Below are 17683 nucleotides of genomic sequence, written 5' to 3' on the forward strand. Positions count from 1 at the left end.
GTACAGTTCAAGAGCGAGAATACGATTTGCGGAATACTGTTGTTATTTTAGAGTATCACCTGAAAGTAAGAGTCTCTAGTAGCCCAGGGAGAAACCACACATAACTATGTATACCCTTTATCCTCTTCAAAGGGCATTTAGTTATGAGCACTTAGGAGATTCCTAAGGCCTCAAGTTAAGGCAGATGGAGAGAGCATCTCAAACATACACCTTTCAGAAACACGGTTACACCTCTTTAATGGTGATGGGCCTGAGACATGGAGGCATGAGGCATTTTGAAAGCTAATAGTAACTACCATTTATTGAGCATTCACTATATGCCAAATTATCGCACTTAATCCTCACATCAATTCTATAAGGTAGGCGCTATTAAAGCTCCATTTTACTCTTTGAGAAACTGAGGCACAGAGATTTTATTTGCCCAAGATTGCAAGGCATTAAGTGGTAGAACTAGATCTCTTGATCACTAGAGTTGACTTCATGCTCCAAGTCACTCACCTGTAAACTTCATCATATGGCAGGTTGCCATTTAGAGGTTCCAAATATCTCTATCCTGTTCCCACCCTGGTGCCAGCGCGCCTGACCAGTATTGAGACCAAGCCAGGGAGAAGGTCATCTCCCTTTTCCATTTCTATACCCTTCATTCATAACCAGAGGAAAGTTTCCCCTGCCCCTTGTCTCATATTTGGTACATATCTTGTCCCCTGAATATAGACTATAAGCACCTAGAGGGTAGGGATAACTATCCAACACATATTTATTGAATACTTATTGTGTGTTGGAGCCACTGCTAGGGGTATATGTACATGTTTGAGGGCCCAACATCCCTGGGTCTGAGTACTTTGCTTCCCACTGGAACCATGCCCCTCCAAGTCCCCATAAGTCTGTGGGAAGCTGGGACACAGAAGAGGGACAAAGCCTACATCAGGGTCCTCTTAGGAAGGGGACCTGGGGGAGTGGGCGGGGGGGGGGTTCTGAGGAGTAAAACCACTTCCTGTGTAGCTAGTTCCTGTGTTGACAGAAAGAGCTGAAGGGGAGGAGGGGAGTGGAAAGAACAGAGCCTAGGGTTGAGGGACTACTGAACCTCTGGAGATGTGAAGGCCAAGAGTCATTCTCTATGATAAACCCCCTCCACTACTGCAGCTGGAGACGCTTTTCCCAGTCTCTGTGCTCCCCTGGGGCGAGAGAGGTCGAGCAAGTAGTTTGGGTGGGAAAAGAGAACTGGAGGAAGTTGACAGGGATGGGCGGGGCCCGTGGGGGGGCTGACCAGGAACCCAGCTTCCTGCTCAGTACCCAGGCATCCAGCCCCTGGCTCACCCCCACCCCTTCCAGCCCCCACTCCCCTCAGGAACCTAGGGTTCCAGCCCTCCTCCCAAATCCCAGCTACCCCACCCCCATCAATTTCTCCCCTCCAGGGGATGGAGGCCGAGAGACCCCAGGAAGAAGAGAATGGTGACCAGGTGAGCTGCGCACTGGGCTGGGGAGGCTGACACTGGGAGAGAGGGAGGTAAGAGGATGTGGGGCAGGGACGCAGTGAAAGGGGACTCGGGGGACTTGGAAGGGCTTGGGCAAACTGAGGCAGGAACAGAGACACAGAAAGAGGAAATGGGCTGTCAGCCTAGCCCCCTGCCCACCACACCCCCACTTGATTGGACCGGATGTCTCCCAGCATCAGGGCACCCATCAGGATGAGCATGGCTGGCCCCCTGTGAACACCACCACTCGGCCTTGGCGATCTGCTCCTCCGTCCCCTCCTCCTCCAGGGACCCACCACACAGGTACCCTCACTCGCCCAGGGAGCTCCCTCACCTTGGTGCCCACATCCTTCCTGATCCCATTACCAAGGCCCTCTCCCCACCTCCTCCTGATTCCTCATTGCACCCCCTCAGCTCTCACTCCAAGTCATCTAGCACCACCACCCCTCCTGTCTGCCAACTTCTCTGGGTCTCTGAGCCCTACCCCTCCTCTCCCCAGCCCTGGGGCCCCGCTCGGCCTCCCTGCTCTCCCTGCAGACTGAGCTCCTTCTGGATTTGGTGGCTGAGGCCCAGTCCCGCCGCCTAGAGGAGCAAAGAGCCACCTTCCACATCCCCCAGAACCCCCCAAGCATAGCCCCAGCCCCACTTCGGCCTCTTGAGGACAGAGAACAGCTCTACAGCACTATCCTCAGTCACCAGGTGAGACACCTCCCCAGAAGGCAAGACCCAGGCTTTCTGGTCTCTTGGCCTTTGTTCTCTTTTGGGCCCTACCCCTCCTCCCCACCATCTACCCCCTGGCCAGGCCCCGGTCCCTCCATCCCCATCACAGGTATCCTACATACCCCTCTCGCCAGCCTTGGCTCCTTGCAAGGCCTGCCCCTCTTAAAATCTCACCAACACTCCCTTCCCTCCACTCCTCTAGTGCCAGCGGATGGAAGCCCAGCGGTCAGAGCCTCCCCTACCCCCAGGGGGACAGGAGCTCCTGGAATTGCTGCTGAGAGTTCAGGGTGGAGGTCGAATGGAGGAGCAAAGGTCCCGGCCCCCCACACATACCTGCTGAGACATGAGCCCCTCCACCAGCCCCTCCACACTCCTGGGGCTCAAAGCTGGGCAGCATGCCCTCAACCCCTGCTTGGCAGGGGCACCAGAGACTGGAAGACCCAGGAGAAATCTCAATATCCATCATCCTCATCCACCTTCCCAAGGAACAGAGGAGGTGAAAGTCCTGGGAATAGGGTAGGATGGTCATTTAACTCCCTCCCCCAGTACATGGGAGCTTGAAGCAGTGAGAAGATCCCAGCCTCTGAGGAACACCCCACCCCCTCCCCTGATCCCAAGGAGTGGCTGGAAGTCTTGGTCCTGAGCTGTGGGGATACCCCCAGTAGTCTAGCCACTAGGCAGGATCTGAGGGCTCAGCCCTCCATCTCCCAAGAGAAGGCAAATCTCCCAAAGTTAGGGCCTGAGAGACAGTTCCACCCTCCTTCCCAGTAAGAAGAAAGGGAGAGAGGGCATTACAAAAAGGTAAGACCATTCGCCCACCCCACCACCAGCACTCCCACCCCAGGACTGAGGGGCCTACAGGCTGTGGACACTTAGCACTGCCCACCCTCCCTCCCCACTGCTGCTCCGAGTCCGATGTTTTGGTTGTATGAATAAATGTAATTCTCCTCTGGACTGACAAAGACTGGTGTTTGGGGCTGCGAGGCGGGGGGGGGGCCGAGGGGGGGATAGGAAGGTGAGGCCAAGAGGCCGCCTCTTTCCCTACTTTGGCGAGAGGCCAGCTCCCCTCCCTGGCTGGTTAATTACTGGCTCATTAAGCAGCGGTTGGAGACCTCCCTAATTATACCCCCCCAGCCCCCCCTCTCCTGGTTTTAATTAAGTAGAACAGGGAGGGGAGTCATTAGGAGAAGAAATATGAACTGAGCTGTCTGTGAACCCAGGGATTCTAGGGGCCGGAGTCCACAACACCTAGATTCCCTAATTCAGAACCCAAGTTGCGGCCCCTGAGCCCCAATACGCCTCCCCACCCCCACCCCGCCCTTCCGAGGCCACCGAAGTCCAGCCCCCTGGCCTAAGCATATCCCCCCCCCCAAACAAGGTCTAGTCTCCTCCCCTTGTCCCCTCTTCCCTCTCCCCTCCTCCACTCGATGCTAGTTCCTCTGTTTCTATGTGTCTTTCTCCGCCCCCAGCTCCTCCCTGTTCCTCCTCTCTTCTCCCCTCCTCTTCCTCTCCCGCTCCCCTCCCCCCCGCCTCCCTCCCTCGCTCCCCCCTTCTCCCTCCTCCCTCTCTCTCTCTCTCTCTCTCTCTCTCTCACACACCCCCGCTTGGGCCTCCTCTCTCTCTCCGGCTCCATTTTCTCCGCCGCCGGGGGCCGGGGTCTCCTGTGGGGGGCCCAGCCGGTACCCCAGGTCTCCCTTCAGGGCCGGGGTGAACCTCCGGGAGAGCCGGGAGGGGGGAGACGGGCGGGGGTTGGGGCGGAGGGAGCAGCGGCCCCACCGAGTTTGTGGGGGGGGGAAGTAACCAGGCGGGGGGAGGGGCGGAGCAGGGAGGGGGCCTCAGGGCCCCCCCCCAACTATGGACGAGCGGCTGCTGGGGCCGCCCCCTCCAGGTGGGGGCCGGGGGGGCCTGGGATTGGTGGGTGGGGAGCCTGGGGGCCCTGGCGAGCCTCCCGGTGGCGGAGACCCCGGTGGGGGTAGCGGGGGGGTCCCGGGAGGCCGAGGGAAGCAAGACATCGGGGACATTCTGCAGCAGATAATGACCATCACCGACCAGAGCCTGGATGAGGCCCAGGCCAAGTGAGTGCCCCCACCCCGGGACCCCACACAGACCCAGCAGAAACCCCATTCACAAGCTCTGAATCTTCTGGGAGTCGCCCCCACCCCCTACTCCAGGATCGGCTCCAGGATCCTAAAGCTCTCTTCTCTCCTTACTCCTGGGAGCTCCAAGATAAGCCCTCCTTCACGAACCTCCCTTCACCCCCAGGCCCTGAAACCTTCAAAGAGGGGAACCCAGGGTGGCCTCACCCCCCCCCCAAACTCCCCACTGACCCCCATACTCCCTCGAACATGTTCCATCTCCAGAGCCCTGTTCTGGCTCTCAGACTAAGAAACTGCTATGCTGTCTTAACTCTCCTCCCAGCCCACCCCCATACTCTCCAGGCCTGGGGACCTCCACAGCCCTTCCCAAAGCTCCTACCGCTCCTCTCCACCACGGCCCAGCCTTCAAGGGTCCTCCCCCACCCTTGGCCCCTGTTCAGCGGGACACTAGGAACATCAGAGCCTCCTGCCTTGTTCAGTCCCAGGACCCTCCACACACATCTATATTCAACTCCTCCAACCCCTCTCTGGCACCTCAAACTCTGACTCTTCTTGCAGTCTGCATCTCTTTTCCTCTGCAGTCTACCTAGTCACCCTCATGTCAGCAGTCACCCCCAAACTCTCCTTCTCTACCCCTGTAGACCCATTTCCACAGCCCCCGTGCATGCCCACAGTGCCTTTATCTTGCTGCCTGCATCTTCCCTCCATCTTCCTTAAGCCAAGCAGCTTCCCCACATTTCCACACTCAGGGAGCTGATCTCTTCCCAAGAACCCCCCCAACTCCATTCTGCCCCCACCCCCACTTTGTACCTCCCTGCTGGTTCGGAGGCTCCCCTCTCACCCTCATGGTCTCCCTCACTCGATCCCTCCTCTGTTTCTATATCTCCTCAACTCTTCTCTCCCCTTCCTCCCAAGGAAACACGCCCTCAACTGCCACCGCATGAAGCCTGCTCTCTTTAGTGTCCTGTGTGAAATCAAGGAGAAAACCGGTATGTGGGACCCCCTCTGATTTCTCCCTTCTGGGGACAGAATCCTGTTCTTTATAGGACTCAGGCTCAGAGTTTGATACCCTGGGGCCCTGAGAACAGTAGGGGTTAGACAAGTTGCTAAGGGGAACTAGGGAGGGAACCAAAACCTGGAAACTTGGGTCTCCAGGCAGACACTAGGAGGGCTGAGAGCTGGCTGTGGGTTCCCTGGGTCCCTAAGTTCATTGGCCTGTATGCTAGGCCTTAGCATTCGAAGCTCCCAAGAGGAGGAGCCGGTGGACCCACAGCTGATGCGCCTGGACAACATGCTTCTGGCAGAGGGTGTGGCTGGGCCTGAGAAAGGAGGGGGCTCAGCGGCAGCAGCTGCGGCCGCAGCAGCCTCCGGGGGCGGCGTGTCCCCTGACAACTCCATCGAACACTCGGACTATCGCAGCAAACTTGCTCAGATCCGCCACATCTACCACTCGGAGCTGGAGAAATATGAGCAGGTGAGGAGACAAGGCTGGAGTGGGTGAAAGGAGAGGCTCCTGAGGGGAATCCCAGGGCCAAAGGCCCCTCCTCACAACCCACTGGCTCCCACTATAGGCGTGTAACGAGTTCACAACCCACGTCATGAACCTGCTGAGGGAACAGAGCCGCACACGGCCTGTGGCACCCAAGGAGATGGAGCGCATGGTGAGCATCATCCATCGGAAGTTCAGCGCCATCCAGATGCAGCTCAAGCAGAGCACCTGTGAGGCTGTCATGATCCTGCGTTCCCGCTTCTTGGATGCCAGGTGGGGCTCAGAGGCCCAGGCCAGCCCCCAACCCTGGGCTCCTTCCCATTCTTCTCCAAGCCCCTGGGCCACCCTATAGCAGTGGCATTCTCCAGAGTTAGGCAAGATGGAGGCCCTGCCCGAACAGCCGGCCTCCTCACCACCTTTCTCCCTCTTCTGTAGACGAAAACGCCGCAACTTCAGCAAACAGGCCACTGAGGTCCTCAATGAGTATTTCTACTCGCATCTGAGTAACCCATATCCTAGTGAGGAGGCTAAGGAGGAGCTTGCCAAGAAGTGCGGAATCACGGTCTCTCAGGTATTGGGGAGGCTTGGGGAGGAGTTTTCAGGTCAAAAGCTCTCTGATTCTACTGACTGAGGGACTTAACATAAAGTTCTCTACCTGACCCTGCTTTCTGCTCAACACCCCACAGGTCTCCAACTGGTTTGGCAACAAGCGGATTCGGTATAAGAAAAATATTGGAAAGTTCCAAGAGGAGGCAAACATCTATGCTGTCAAGACCGCCGTGTCAGTCACCCAGGGGGGCCACAGCCGCACCAGCTCCCCGACACCCCCTTCGTCTGCAGGTGGACCCCACTGCCATCCTGGCTGGCTGTCTTGCACGCTTCCTGCTTTTGTTCCCACTTCCTATCTAGGCAGGATCACAGCTGAGAGGGGGCCTTTGGGGGTGAGAAGGACCTAGCTGAGATGGGATGGAGATGTCAGGGGACAGAGGCCACTCCAGCGAAGTTACTTCTATCTTCCAGCAAGTGGCCAGGGACGGAGGGGGGAGGCTCAAAAACTGCCTGCTCCTTCTGAGTGTTGCAGTGTTGTCTTATGGATAATTTGCGTATAGCGGTGCACCCCCAGAACTAGTTCATAGGGCTTTTTGGAAACCAGAGCTGTGGTGAGAATCCTGTCTGCCGTCAAAGGCTGTGTTACACTCTTCTCTAATCCCTTCTCTACTCTCCCCCCACCAAGGCTCTGGCGGCTCTTTCAATCTCTCAGGATCCGGAGACATGTTTCTGGGGATGCCCGGGCTCAACGGAGATTCCTACTCTGCTTCCCAGGTCAGGTGGCCCATCTCCCCTTGAGTAGGGCTTTCCCAAACTCGGTTTCCCTCTCTTCAAGGTATAAGACTCGTCACTGTGTCATATCCTTCTTTGTTGCTTGCAGGTGGAATCACTCCGACACTCAATGGGGCCAGGGGGCTACGGGGATAACCTTGGGGGAGGCCAGATGTACAGCCCTCGGGAAATGAGGGTGAGTGGATACGTGAAGCTCTCTTTGTCCAACTCTCACCAGGACAAGAGGGCCTTTTCGCTGGCAGTGTTGTCCCCACACTAGACTTCCCAGAGCCCTGCCCCAACCGTCTCTCTCTTTTTTCAGGCAAACGGTGGCTGGCAGGAGGCTGTAACCCCATCCTCAGTGACGTCCCCGACAGAGGGACCAGGGAGCGTTCACTCTGACACTTCCAACTGATCTTGCCCCTCAGGGCCACAGGGGTGGGGGCTCACAAGGCGACTCTTGAAGAGGACACAGGCATCCAGAGGACAAACCCCAGACACAGGAGAAGCACAAGACAGAGAAGGGCAAATGGGGTCATCCCTTCCCCAACCAGACTCTCTCAGTGCTGGGGGTGCTGACTACGTGGCAGGGAGAATGGGCTCCCCTAAGGGGAGAGTGGGGTCTGTCTCCCTTTTTTTAACTTTTTTTTCAGCCTTTCTCTTCCTTTCTGTCACAAAACCCAGAATCCTATTGTTCAGATCCCTTTCCCTCTGCTGGCTTTCCATCCCCCTCCACCCCGTACTATATTCCATTTCTCTCTTTTCTCTGGGCTCCCCCACCCCACTTATCTGCTCTGGGATCTGTGGAGAAGCCAGCCCTGCCCAACCAGAGATGCCAAAACTGGGGACACACCTTCTGGACAGAGGACATGGGCCATGAACCCTGTGCCTCCCCACCCCCTGCCCCTCCAGATGGCTTTATTACCTCATACGCAGCTCATCTTAAACCAATAGAATCGCTCGGTGGACTAGAGTGTCTGACTCAGATATCTACCTCGGAGGGAGTTTCTGCTACTTTAGGGAATTGTTGACTGGGCTTTGGGGTTGAATTTTTGTTGTTGTTTTGTTTTGTTAAGGAAAGAAACAAAACCCTGGGATCCATCTGTATTTTGAAAAATTTTTGTTGCTGTTATTGGTTCTTAATTTTTAGTTTGGGGAAGTAGATGTTTTTATAAATATATTGACTTTTTTTTTTTTTTTTTTAATTTCTTGCTTTCCCATGTTAGGGGTGATAGCCAAAGGGGTCATGATAAGAGAAAGGGGAACAAGTAGAACTTGTAAAGAGGCCCAGCTGGCTCCAGTCCTGTCCACCAGAAAGTACATTTAGCAGGGCACCAAGCCTGCACCCCTAAAATCACTTAGTTGGATGTTCTTTGCTTATGCAGGCAGCTCTTTGCTGCATTTGCTGTGGAGATAGTCAGGGGCTTGCTCTGCTGACCTGTCCCCACCCCCCACTTCCCTCAATCCTTGGGCAGGGCTGGACTCAGTAACTTTGAGGAAATGCCACCTTTCCCTGTGAGTGACACGTCTTTAAATCTTTTTTTTTTTTTTTAACTACTATTTGCAGATTGGAGGGGGAAGAATGGGGAGGGGCTTATTGCCAAATATGTTAATGTGGGTTGGGTGCTTGTGTTATGTTATCTCCCTCCATTTCCCCAGAAATGTGGCATCTTTTATTCTCAGTCCAAAATCAGGAGGGTGGGGAGAGAGAGGAGGGAGGTTGCAAAAAGCCAGGTATGTGGGAAAGTAAAATCACCAATGTCCCATCCTTGGCCAGAACTCTTACCATCTGAACCCCTCAAACATCCTCAGGATTTTACGAGACTGTCCTAGTGGGGAACCTCTTCTGTCAAAGATCCAGGCAGGACTGAAGGGGAGCAGGTTAGATGGGTGATGGGTGGTGGGTGGGAGGCACGGGCTGGGGGCAGTTCTCTCCTCACTTGTAAACTTGTAGTTTCACAGGAAAAAAGAAAACACACACACACACACACACACACACACACACACACAGTTTTAAATAAAGAATTTTCTTTTTTCCCTGGGTTTAGTTGAGAATTATTTTCAAAAACATGAAAAACCCCAGAAAAAAAAAATCTTTTTCTCATAAAGCCCCAAACAGGTGTTTTTCCCAAGTTCCCCCAGCCTTGCCCTCACCACCCAGGCCCCAGGGTTCACCCTCACCCCCTCCTCAAGGGAAAAAGCCTGGCCTGAACCCTGTTGCCTAGCAACCTTGCCTAAGCCATATGGAGCTCCCATTGTCTTACCAGGCAAGCCCTCAGTGGTCTCCAGTTGTCTACCAGGCAAGCCCTCCGTGGACTGACGGGATGGGTTGGGGGTCCTGAGTGAGAAGAGACCCTAGGAGGTACACTCCCCACCCCCATGGATATGGCTGGGCCCAGAGATTGGCAGTGCCTAAGGGTGGGGTGATAACTTTCTCCTAGTATCTGAAGTACTCTTGTCCAAGAAGCATGAATTCCTAGCATTCCCTGTGACGGGACAGGACGGGAAGATGGGGGTAGGGGAGAAGGTGCAAGCCCCACCTAGGGCGGTGGCCACAGCAGTGAGGGGCAGACAGAGCAAGGAGCCTGGGAAGGAAGCAGGATGGCAGCAGGGGCAGCAGCTGGAGCCTGGGTGCTGGTCTTCAGTCTGTGGGGTGAGCCACTCCCCTCACACCAATCCTCCCTGCAGAAAGCACTCTGTCCTCCCCAAATCTGCCCAGAACTTTCCTGGAACCTGGGCACTGCTCTTCAAGCTCCCTCACCCACCTTGTCCTAGTTTTATTAGCCCCCATTTCCCTCCTACCCTTCCACCATTGTACTGTCTCCCAGGGGCAGTAGTAGGCGACCGAAACGTCACAGCCCGGATTGGGAAGCCACTGGTGCTGAACTGTAGGGGGGCCCCCAAGAAACCACCCCAGCAGTTGGAATGGAAACTGGTAAGCAGGGCTCCTGTCACAGCTTCCCCACTTCCAGAGAGACCAGTGATGATTTGTATCCCCACCTCCCTGCCTCAGGAGTCCTTTCCCAAAGGACCTGCCTTGCTCAGGCCCCTCTCCTCTGTCCCCAGAACACAGGCCGAACAGAAGCTTGGAAGGTCCTGTCTCCCCAGGGAGGCCCCTGGGATAGTGTAGCTCGAGTGCTCCCCAATGGCTCCCTCCTCCTGCCGGCAGTAGGGATCCAGGATGAGGGGACTTTCCGGTGCCGGGCAAAAAGCAGGAATGGAAAGGAGACGAGGTCAACCTACCAAGTCCGAGTCTACCGTAAGAGTTCAGGGCCTTCTCCATGGCCCACCTTTCATCTAAGGAAAAGTCTTCAACCCCAGCCCTTGACTCCTTGGCCCTGGTGTGTGAGAACCTGTGACTTCAGATGCCCCAGTTCCCGCACCTGGGGTATGAGAGTCTTCAGAGCTGCAGCCTCTGATTGAAATTTTCCCTCCTTCAGAGATTCCTGGGAAGCCAGAAATCGTGGATCCTGCCTCTGAACTCATGGCTGGTGTCCCCAATAAGGTAGTGGAAGAAAAGGGGAGAAGTAGAAAGCAGTCCTGAGAAGAGGAAGGGGGTGTAAGCCGTGTCCGTGTAGGTGTATGCGTTTGTATGCGCATGTGTGTGTAGTCTCTTATTTTCAAAGATGATGGTTACTCTCTCCCCAGGTGGGGACATGTTTGTCCAAGGGGGGCTACCCTGCCGGAACTCTTAACTGGCACTTGGATGGGAAACCCCTCATACCTGATGGCAAAGGTAAGTCCCAAAGTTCCCCCTCCTGCTGCCTTCTTTCTGACCCCTCCCATATCCACCCTGGGAGGTCTTGCCTTGTCCTCCCTTCTCCTCCCCGCCATAGGAGTGTCCGTGCAGGAAGAGACCAGGAGACACCCTGAAACAGGGCTTTTCACACTCCAGTCAGAACTGATGGTGACCCCAGCCCGGGGAGGAGCTCCCCATCCCACTTTCTCCTGTAGCTTCAGTCCTGGCCTTCCCCGGCGCCGAGCCCTACACACGGCCCCCATCCAGCTCAGCGTCTGGGGTGAGTGGAGGTGGGGAGGGCCTGAAATTTTGGCCCTCAAGGAGGGAAGAGTGAAGCCCATGGCCACAGGGACCACACATAGGTATAACTCTCAACCTCATGCCCCCACCCCCAGAGCCTGTGCCTCTGGAGGTCCAATTGGTGGTAGAGCCAGAAGGTGGAACAGTAGCTCCTGGTGGTACCGTGACCCTGACCTGTGAAACCCCTGCCCAGTCCTCCCTTCAAATCCACTGGATCAAGGACGTGAGTGACCTGGAGAGGGGACTGGGAAGTAGACAGACACATCACTGGCAACTAGGAGGACAGGAGGCTCATAGAGAGGCAGGCAAGGACCTGGGGAAGACGACAGAATATCGGAAGATATGGAGACAAAGATAGGAGTATGGGACGTGTGGAAACGTATTACACGTTGTAATAGTCTCCTATCCCCCTTCTCCCCACAGGGCGTGCCCCTGCCCCTTACCCCCAACCCTGTGTTGCTCCTCTCTGAGGTAAGACCTCAGGACCAGGGAACCTACAGCTGTGTAGCCACCCATCCCAGCCATGGGCCCCAGGAAAGCCGTGCTGTCAGTGTCCACATCATCGGTGAGGAGACCTCTCTCCAAATCCCAGGAACCCTGGGGCTGGGCTAAAGGATGGTGCAGACTCGAATTCCCTACTCCATCCTGGCACTGTCCCCTCCATGTACCCATACCCAGGTCTCCTCTGCCCCACTCAAGCCATACCAAGACAGCCTGTCCCCTCTCTCCTCTGAACTGAAGAAAGGGAAAGACTCCACTGGGGCTCCCACTAAATAGCCTACTTTCTCTCACATTGAGACCTTCCCTTCTAACTTGCTCTGACTTTGTCTTTCAGAAACAGAGGAGGGGCCAACTGCAGGTGAGGCTTTCCCAAAGGCCAAAGTGACTGGGGGATGGTCGGGGGGATGGTTGACAAGAAAGGAATGGTGAGTGGGAGGGGCCAGGCCCTCACTTCTCTGCATCTCTCTACAGGTTCTTTGGAAGGGCAGGGGCTGGGAACTGTAGCCCTAGCCCTGGGGATCCTGGGAGGCCTGGGGATAGCTGCCCTGCTCATTGGGGCCATCATATGGCAAAGACAGCGACGCCAAGGAGAGGAGAGGTAAGTGGAGAAAGCCACAGACCTCAGACTTGAGACTTCCAGGCAGCAAGAAGGGAGGTAAGGGGGAGCAATGATGGAGTGCTGGGAACCATGTGCAGTATTCTCCCCCATCTTCCTCCTCAGGAAGGCCCCAGAAAACCAGGAGGAGGAGGAGGAGGAGGAGCGCGAAGAGCTGAATCAGTCAGAGGAGCCTGAGGCAGCTGAGGGCAGTGCAGCAGGGCCTTGAGGGATGCACAGCCAGACTCCATCCATCACCTCCATTTTCTTTCCCCCCACCCCTGCTCTGTTCTGGCCCCACGCTAGTTCTTTCCTGTGTAACTGTACCCACCTCACCAAACGTGCTTCCACAACCAGAGCCTCCCAACAGTGAGAAGTAAACACCTTGCCCTATTTGCTCATGTGTGTGTGTGTGTGTGTATGTGTATGTGTAAGATGCCCTCACCCCTGAACCCTTGAAAGCCTTGAAGGAGAGAGGCTCACCCTCATGCTTCCCCACACCACGCAGATATTTACTCAAGTTAGAGAGAAGCTGCTCCTGTTCTGGAAGGAAGGAGGTAAGGACAAAGGTGGGCAGAGCTTCCATCAATACATCTCACCTTGTTTATTCAATTTATAATAAAGGAGGTAGTGAGGGGAAGGAAGCACTTAAGTCAGAACCCATAATAGACACTGGGGAGAGAAAAATTAAGTTAAATCAACAAGGGGAAAGTAGGGGAGAATCAGAGGGAGACTTGCCCATCTTTCAACACCAAATCAAGAAATGTGGGGGGAAGCAAAGGATCAGTAGAGAGAAGAAACAGACATTCTCTTCTGTCTGTCCTCCCGTCCCAGAGCTGGGAGTTATGATGCTACTCAGTGAGTTCAGAGCAGAAGGTTCTTCCATATTCTGTCACTCCTCCTCCCCGCACCCTCCTAGAAAGTGGCCAGGGTTGGCCTCAGCCAGTACAAATGGAGTGGTTGGGGAGGAGGGGCCAGGAGTCAGGAAGGGTCAGCAAGGACCCCCAATACTGATTCTCCTCTGGCCGGAGGTGGGTAGGAAGGAGACAAAACTCAAATACTGAGCAGCCAGAAAAAGAAGAAGATGGCAAGAAACAGGAACAGGGAGTCCTGCCAGCTGGAGGCCGAGTGACCCTGTCCCAGATCCACACCTGTAGGAGAGAGGAAAGCTGTGGAAGAAGCATCCACTCCTACGTTGGGAAGGGCACTGAGGGGGTTCAGAGGGCTCCCTGCTAGGAGCTGAGGGAAGGCTCTTACCTGTACCCCGACGCAATGGGTCATGGGTGTTGAAGACGGTGGTGAAAAAGCCAAAGGGAAAAGCACCAACACCAAATGAGAAGTGAAAGCCCCCGGTATCACCAAATGACTGGAATCCCTAGGAAGGTGGAGAAAGTCAGAGGGGAACAGGGCAGGTCTTTGCAAGGAAAGAACACAATCAGACAAGACTCACCCCTCTGCTCTCCGGAGCTGGTCGCTGGCCCTGGGGGCGGGGTGGAGTTTTCAATCTGAGGAATAGGAGAGGGACTAGCAAGAAGAAGTGTTCTCTCCCCTTCTACACCCCACTGCCAGGGCAGAAGCCTTCCGTCTTCCCTCAGCACCAGGCCCTCTCTCTCACCTGGGGTCCTGGGGCTTCTGGCTCCCTCGACCATAAAGAGGGACAACCTTTTCTCTGCTGATCCCAGCTTTACACACTGGGCATTCTTGCCGCTCTGGCCGTGTCTCCAGCCACTGGGGGAGAAAATGAAGTGGTTTCCAGTACACAGCAGGGTCTTTGAACTCCTCAGACCTCCCCATTTCCCTCTTCATCTCCTCTGAGTACGCACCTGATGAAGACAGGGCCAACTGGATGGGGGGGAAAAAAAGAAGGTCAAACCAGCTACAGAAAAGAGACAAGGATCCAACCTCATAGAGTCCCATCTCACCCCCTCTCCCAGGTACTACCTGCTTCTTTTCCCATTTTCTGCAACCTCTACCATGCCAATCTGGCCTTCCTTCTTCTCTGATCTTACAACATCTAAAGCTATATCCATCCTCAACATGCTCAACCTTTTCCTCTCCCCAAACACACAAAGGCACACACACACCCATCTCCTCCCTTCTCTGCCTTTCGACTTAGTTTCCAGTTCTTTTCAACCACAGCTTTCCAGATCTCCTCTTTCAGTCCCAGCCCTGTCCTTGGCCTTATCACTCCCAAACCAGACCCCCTTTTACTAGCACCTTCTCCCACTACTCCTTTTCCTCTCTTCTAGGCTCAATAAAGTCCCTATTTCCACAAACCTTTAACTTCTCAGGGTTGCTCCTTCAGTGCCCTTGTCCTCAGGTTGTCATACCACTGCTTACCAATATCTCATCTGAATGGGATTCCACATCCCTAGGTCTCAACCTACTCAAGCAACGTGTGCCACCCCTAACCTTTGAGTCTAACCTGTACAGCTAAGACCCCTCACTTTCCGGGGTAAGGTAGCTCGGGTCTCGCCTGTACAGATGTGCTGTCCCTGCCCTACCCCCGGTCCGGCCCCACTTCTTCTTAACACACCATACCTCTCAGCTCCTAGTTCCAATGACTCTCCGTTCTATGGGTCTCCTCTGTACAGACGTGACTCTCTTGCCCACACATACTCAAAGAGACATTGAGTCCCCTTCTCGGGCCTCACCTATGGGGACGTGACCTCTATTATCTGTATGATTGTATGCCACCCCGCCCCCAGCCTCCCTAGTATGGAGGTGAGCCCCACTTTTCTCCCACTCCCGGATTCTCACCAGTACAGGTGGCCACACACACTGACCACAGCTTCGCGAGCAGTCTCCAGACATATATTACATTCGAAGGTCGCGCCCGCCCCGCCCCGCTCGCGGTTTGGCCCTTCGGGGCCCCCGTCCTCCTCCTCCGCTGCCGCCATGGACTGTTCTGTTTCGCCTTTACGTACCCCTTAATCCCCTCAAACACACACACACACACACACACACACACACACACACACACACACACGCCCCAACAAGAAACCGCCTCCGGCCCACGATCTTTGGGCGGGCTTCAAAGTTTTCTAGGCACTATTGGCCTGAGTGCCCGCCAATCACACAGTTCAAAAGAAAGGATTGGTCCAAAGGTAGGGGTGAGGTTTGCGCAGTCCCGCCCTTGCACAATGATTATTGGCTGATACAGTCTCAGTCAGTATGCAATGCGACGGGATTGGTAACAACTCGATACGTCCGGTCGCCCGACCCGGGGGAGCTTTATTCGTCTGAGTAACTGCCAATCATAAGCAAAGGCCATAAGCAATTGGTTCGGGACTACACAGGCCTCGCCTACTACAAGTCCCCTTTCTTTCCTTCACTTCCCCTTTCAAAGAATGTCCGGATTCCTATTGGACTTTGGAGCTTAGGGCTCCAAAGCCCTTGATTGGCTGGAACTCGATGGAAAATGGTGGTTAAGGAAAGTGCGCATGAGCTGCAGGCGGCGGGAAGAGGTGGGCCAATCCTGTGAAGGTTAAGCCTTCTCTGGTCCCACCCCTTCACCTCTAGCTTGTCGCCATGGTGACTGCTCTACGATTGGCGGGGTTTGAGGTTCAAAGACTTTGGGTCGGCCTCATCCGGGGCCTCCGGCTGTGGTCTCTCCAGGCTGATTGGGCCGTTTCTTTCACCTCTGATTGGCCGAGATCGGAAGAGACGGCGAAGAGCTCGGCAAGAGAGCAAGTACTAGGGTCTCAGGGTTCAAAATGGCTCCGGCCTCCTTCGGTGACGTAGAGAGCAGAGCTTGGCTTCGCCCCTCCCTTTTAGTGAAGAAGGGAGCAGAACTGGGATCAGCTCGACGTTTGGATTGTGCGAACACATATTTGCGGAGCTGGTGTTAGCCCATCTCCCTCGGCTGGAGGACTCAGCCCGCTCCTCCTTAGGTGATTTGCAGAACAGAACTAAAGGCCCACACCTTTTTAATGTGACACAGTATGACAGAGTTAACTTCGACTCCCGTTTTAAACCTTAAAAGCAGGTTTTAGGGGCGCCTGGGTGGCGCAGTCGGTTAAGCGTCCGACTTCAGCCAGGTCACGATCTCGCGGTCCGTGAGTTCGAGCCCCGCGTCAGGCTCTGGGCTGATGGCTCAGAGCCTGGAGCCTGTTTCCGATTCTGTGTCTGCCTCTCTCTCTGCCCCTCCCCCGTTCATGCTCTGTCTCTTTCTGTCCCAAAAATAAATAAACGTTGAAAAAAAAAATTTAAAAGCAGGTTTTAAACCCTCTTTGTGAGTGGGTACCGAGGGGGCAAGGCACGCCCCTTTTCGGGCGACCCGAGGCGGAATGAGGTTAGGCCCGCCCCTTCCGTCCTATAATGTGTTCCGCAGAACTGGGGTCTTCCTCCAGGGTTGGACCCCTGGCACTTGGGCAAGGTGCTTCAGAGCTTGGGCATATTGTACGAGTTTGGGTCTTTTCTACAGTCAGTGACCCTCACTGTGGCCCAAGGAGCAGAACTAGGTAACAGCCTTCCCACTCCCAGTGTTCTTTGCATCCTCTACCTCAGGGAGAGTAAATTCAAGCAGGGCGAAGGTGTGTCTGGCAGCGGGGACAGACACAGGCTGAGGGCAGTACAGCAACACCCAGATAAAAGGTCCCACGTGACTCAAGTGAGGCATGGTGAGAAGCTGGGAGTTCCCTAGAGGAGGGCGGGGGAGGTTAAAGTACCGGAGGCCTGTCAAGGTTCAGGAAAAAAGTTACAGAGAGGTGGAAACAAGGAGAGGAGTGATGGATGATCCTGGTAAAGGGATGTGGAAGTATGGGAAAGAGGAGATCGAGGACTGGAGAGGGAACAGATACATGGCTACAAAATTAAGGAGGCATGCTCATCCCAGAGTAATCTAGCATTCTTTCTCATTTTTTTTTTTAAAGCAACCCTGATACCCAGTTTTCATTGGAAGAAAAGATGCACCCAGACTCTGTATTGGGGAGGGAGGCTGTCTCACACCGCCTCAGTGACTAGGGAGACGGATAGGAAGGAACTAGAAAAGAAAAAGTACTGAGGTTAAATAAAGAGCATGGGAGGACAGGGGCAGGGAGAGGGCCTGAAAGTAAGTATCCCTTCTCTTTAAAGACCAGAGAGGCGTCTGGAAGAGGGAGCCGGGATGCTGGGAGCTAATGCGGGAAGGGGTGGGGAGAGCAAAGGTCAAAGAGAACCGGTAGAGAGCTGGAGGGCCAGGTGAGGTGAGATGGGGCCCTTGAGAGAAGACAGGTGAAGAACTCAGTGCTTGGCATTTAGTAGGTGCTTGAAACTACCTGGAAATGAATGGGGGACAGGAAAGAGGTTTTTGGGGAAGAGTTGGAGGGAATAAACAGCGGATAAGGGAGTTAAGGAGAAAGGAAGAAACCCAGTGAAATTTCCAGGAAGAGGAGACCTGATGAAGAAGGAATGGGCAAAGGAAGCAATACAGCACCAAGGGACACACAAGCCGTGTGTGCTGAAAGG

The 17683-nt window shown here is 54.8% G+C and overlaps 4 protein-coding genes across 9 annotated transcripts; 3 read left to right on the plus strand and 1 right to left on the minus strand.

The window, feature by feature from the left end:
- Positions 1 to 1372: 1372 nt before the first annotated feature.
- Positions 1373 to 3149, plus strand: GPSM3 (G protein signaling modulator 3). Of its 2 annotated transcripts, none has more exons than XM_047102947.1 (4): positions 1373 to 1460; positions 1670 to 1778; positions 1975 to 2174; positions 2398 to 3149. In XM_047102947.1, exons 1-4 carry the CDS (start codon positions 1419 to 1421, stop codon positions 2533 to 2535), a joined length of 489 nt encoding a protein of 162 aa, XP_046958903.1. In that variant the 5' UTR covers positions 1373 to 1418; the 3' UTR covers positions 2536 to 3149. The 2 variants fall into 2 exon arrangements, with proteins under 2 accessions (XP_046958903.1, XP_046958902.1); XM_047102946.1 differs by having other exon boundaries at positions 1374 to 1460; positions 1618 to 1778.
- On the plus strand, positions 1697 to 8278 carry PBX2 (PBX homeobox 2). 2 transcript variants are annotated; one of them, XM_047102943.1, is made up of 9 exons: positions 1697 to 1778; positions 5207 to 5280; positions 5518 to 5765; positions 5863 to 6053; positions 6216 to 6351; positions 6467 to 6620; positions 7015 to 7103; positions 7210 to 7296; positions 7423 to 8278. In XM_047102943.1, the coding sequence occupies exons 2-9, from the start codon at positions 5232 to 5234 to the stop codon at positions 7513 to 7515; spliced, it is 1047 nt and encodes a 348-aa protein (XP_046958899.1). In that variant the 5' UTR covers positions 1697 to 1778; positions 5207 to 5231; the 3' UTR covers positions 7516 to 8278. The 2 variants fall into 2 exon arrangements, with proteins under 2 accessions (XP_046958899.1, XP_046958898.1); XM_047102942.1 differs by lacking the exon at positions 1697 to 1778 and adding an exon at positions 4035 to 4270.
- Positions 8279 to 8384: 106 nt separating this feature from the next.
- AGER (advanced glycosylation end-product specific receptor) lies at positions 8385 to 12636 on the plus strand. Of its 4 annotated transcripts, XM_047102941.1 has the most exons (11): positions 9702 to 9753; positions 9929 to 10035; positions 10167 to 10359; positions 10541 to 10605; positions 10749 to 10836; positions 10937 to 11119; positions 11235 to 11362; positions 11563 to 11704; positions 11975 to 11998; positions 12112 to 12238; positions 12362 to 12636. In XM_047102941.1, exons 1-11 carry the CDS (start codon positions 9702 to 9704, stop codon positions 12462 to 12464), a joined length of 1212 nt encoding a protein of 403 aa, XP_046958897.1. In that variant the 3' UTR covers positions 12465 to 12636. The 4 variants fall into 4 exon arrangements, 3 of the variants coding, with proteins under 3 accessions (XP_046958896.1, XP_046958895.1, XP_046958897.1); XM_047102940.1 differs by having other exon boundaries at positions 8385 to 10035; positions 12337 to 12636; XM_047102939.1 differs by having other exon boundaries at positions 8385 to 10035.
- Positions 12637 to 12815: 179 nt separating this feature from the next.
- Positions 12816 to 15234, minus strand: RNF5 (ring finger protein 5). The gene is made up of 6 exons (XM_047102945.1): positions 14996 to 15234; positions 14059 to 14077; positions 13851 to 13963; positions 13686 to 13740; positions 13493 to 13610; positions 12816 to 13386 (listed from the first exon to the last, which is right to left on the minus strand). The coding sequence occupies exons 1-6, from the start codon at positions 15133 to 15135 to the stop codon at positions 13289 to 13291; spliced, it is 543 nt and encodes a 180-aa protein (XP_046958901.1). The 5' UTR covers positions 15136 to 15234; the 3' UTR covers positions 12816 to 13288.
- Positions 15235 to 17683: the final 2449 nt, after the last annotated feature.

Source organism: Lynx rufus, unplaced genomic scaffold (genome assembly GCF_022079265.1).
Source record: "Lynx rufus isolate CCGP_SWC_20201006 ecotype Redwood Valley unplaced genomic scaffold, mLynRuf1.p SCAF_6, whole genome shotgun sequence".
In the NCBI taxonomy this organism is placed as follows: domain Eukaryota; kingdom Metazoa; phylum Chordata; class Mammalia; order Carnivora; family Felidae; genus Lynx; species Lynx rufus.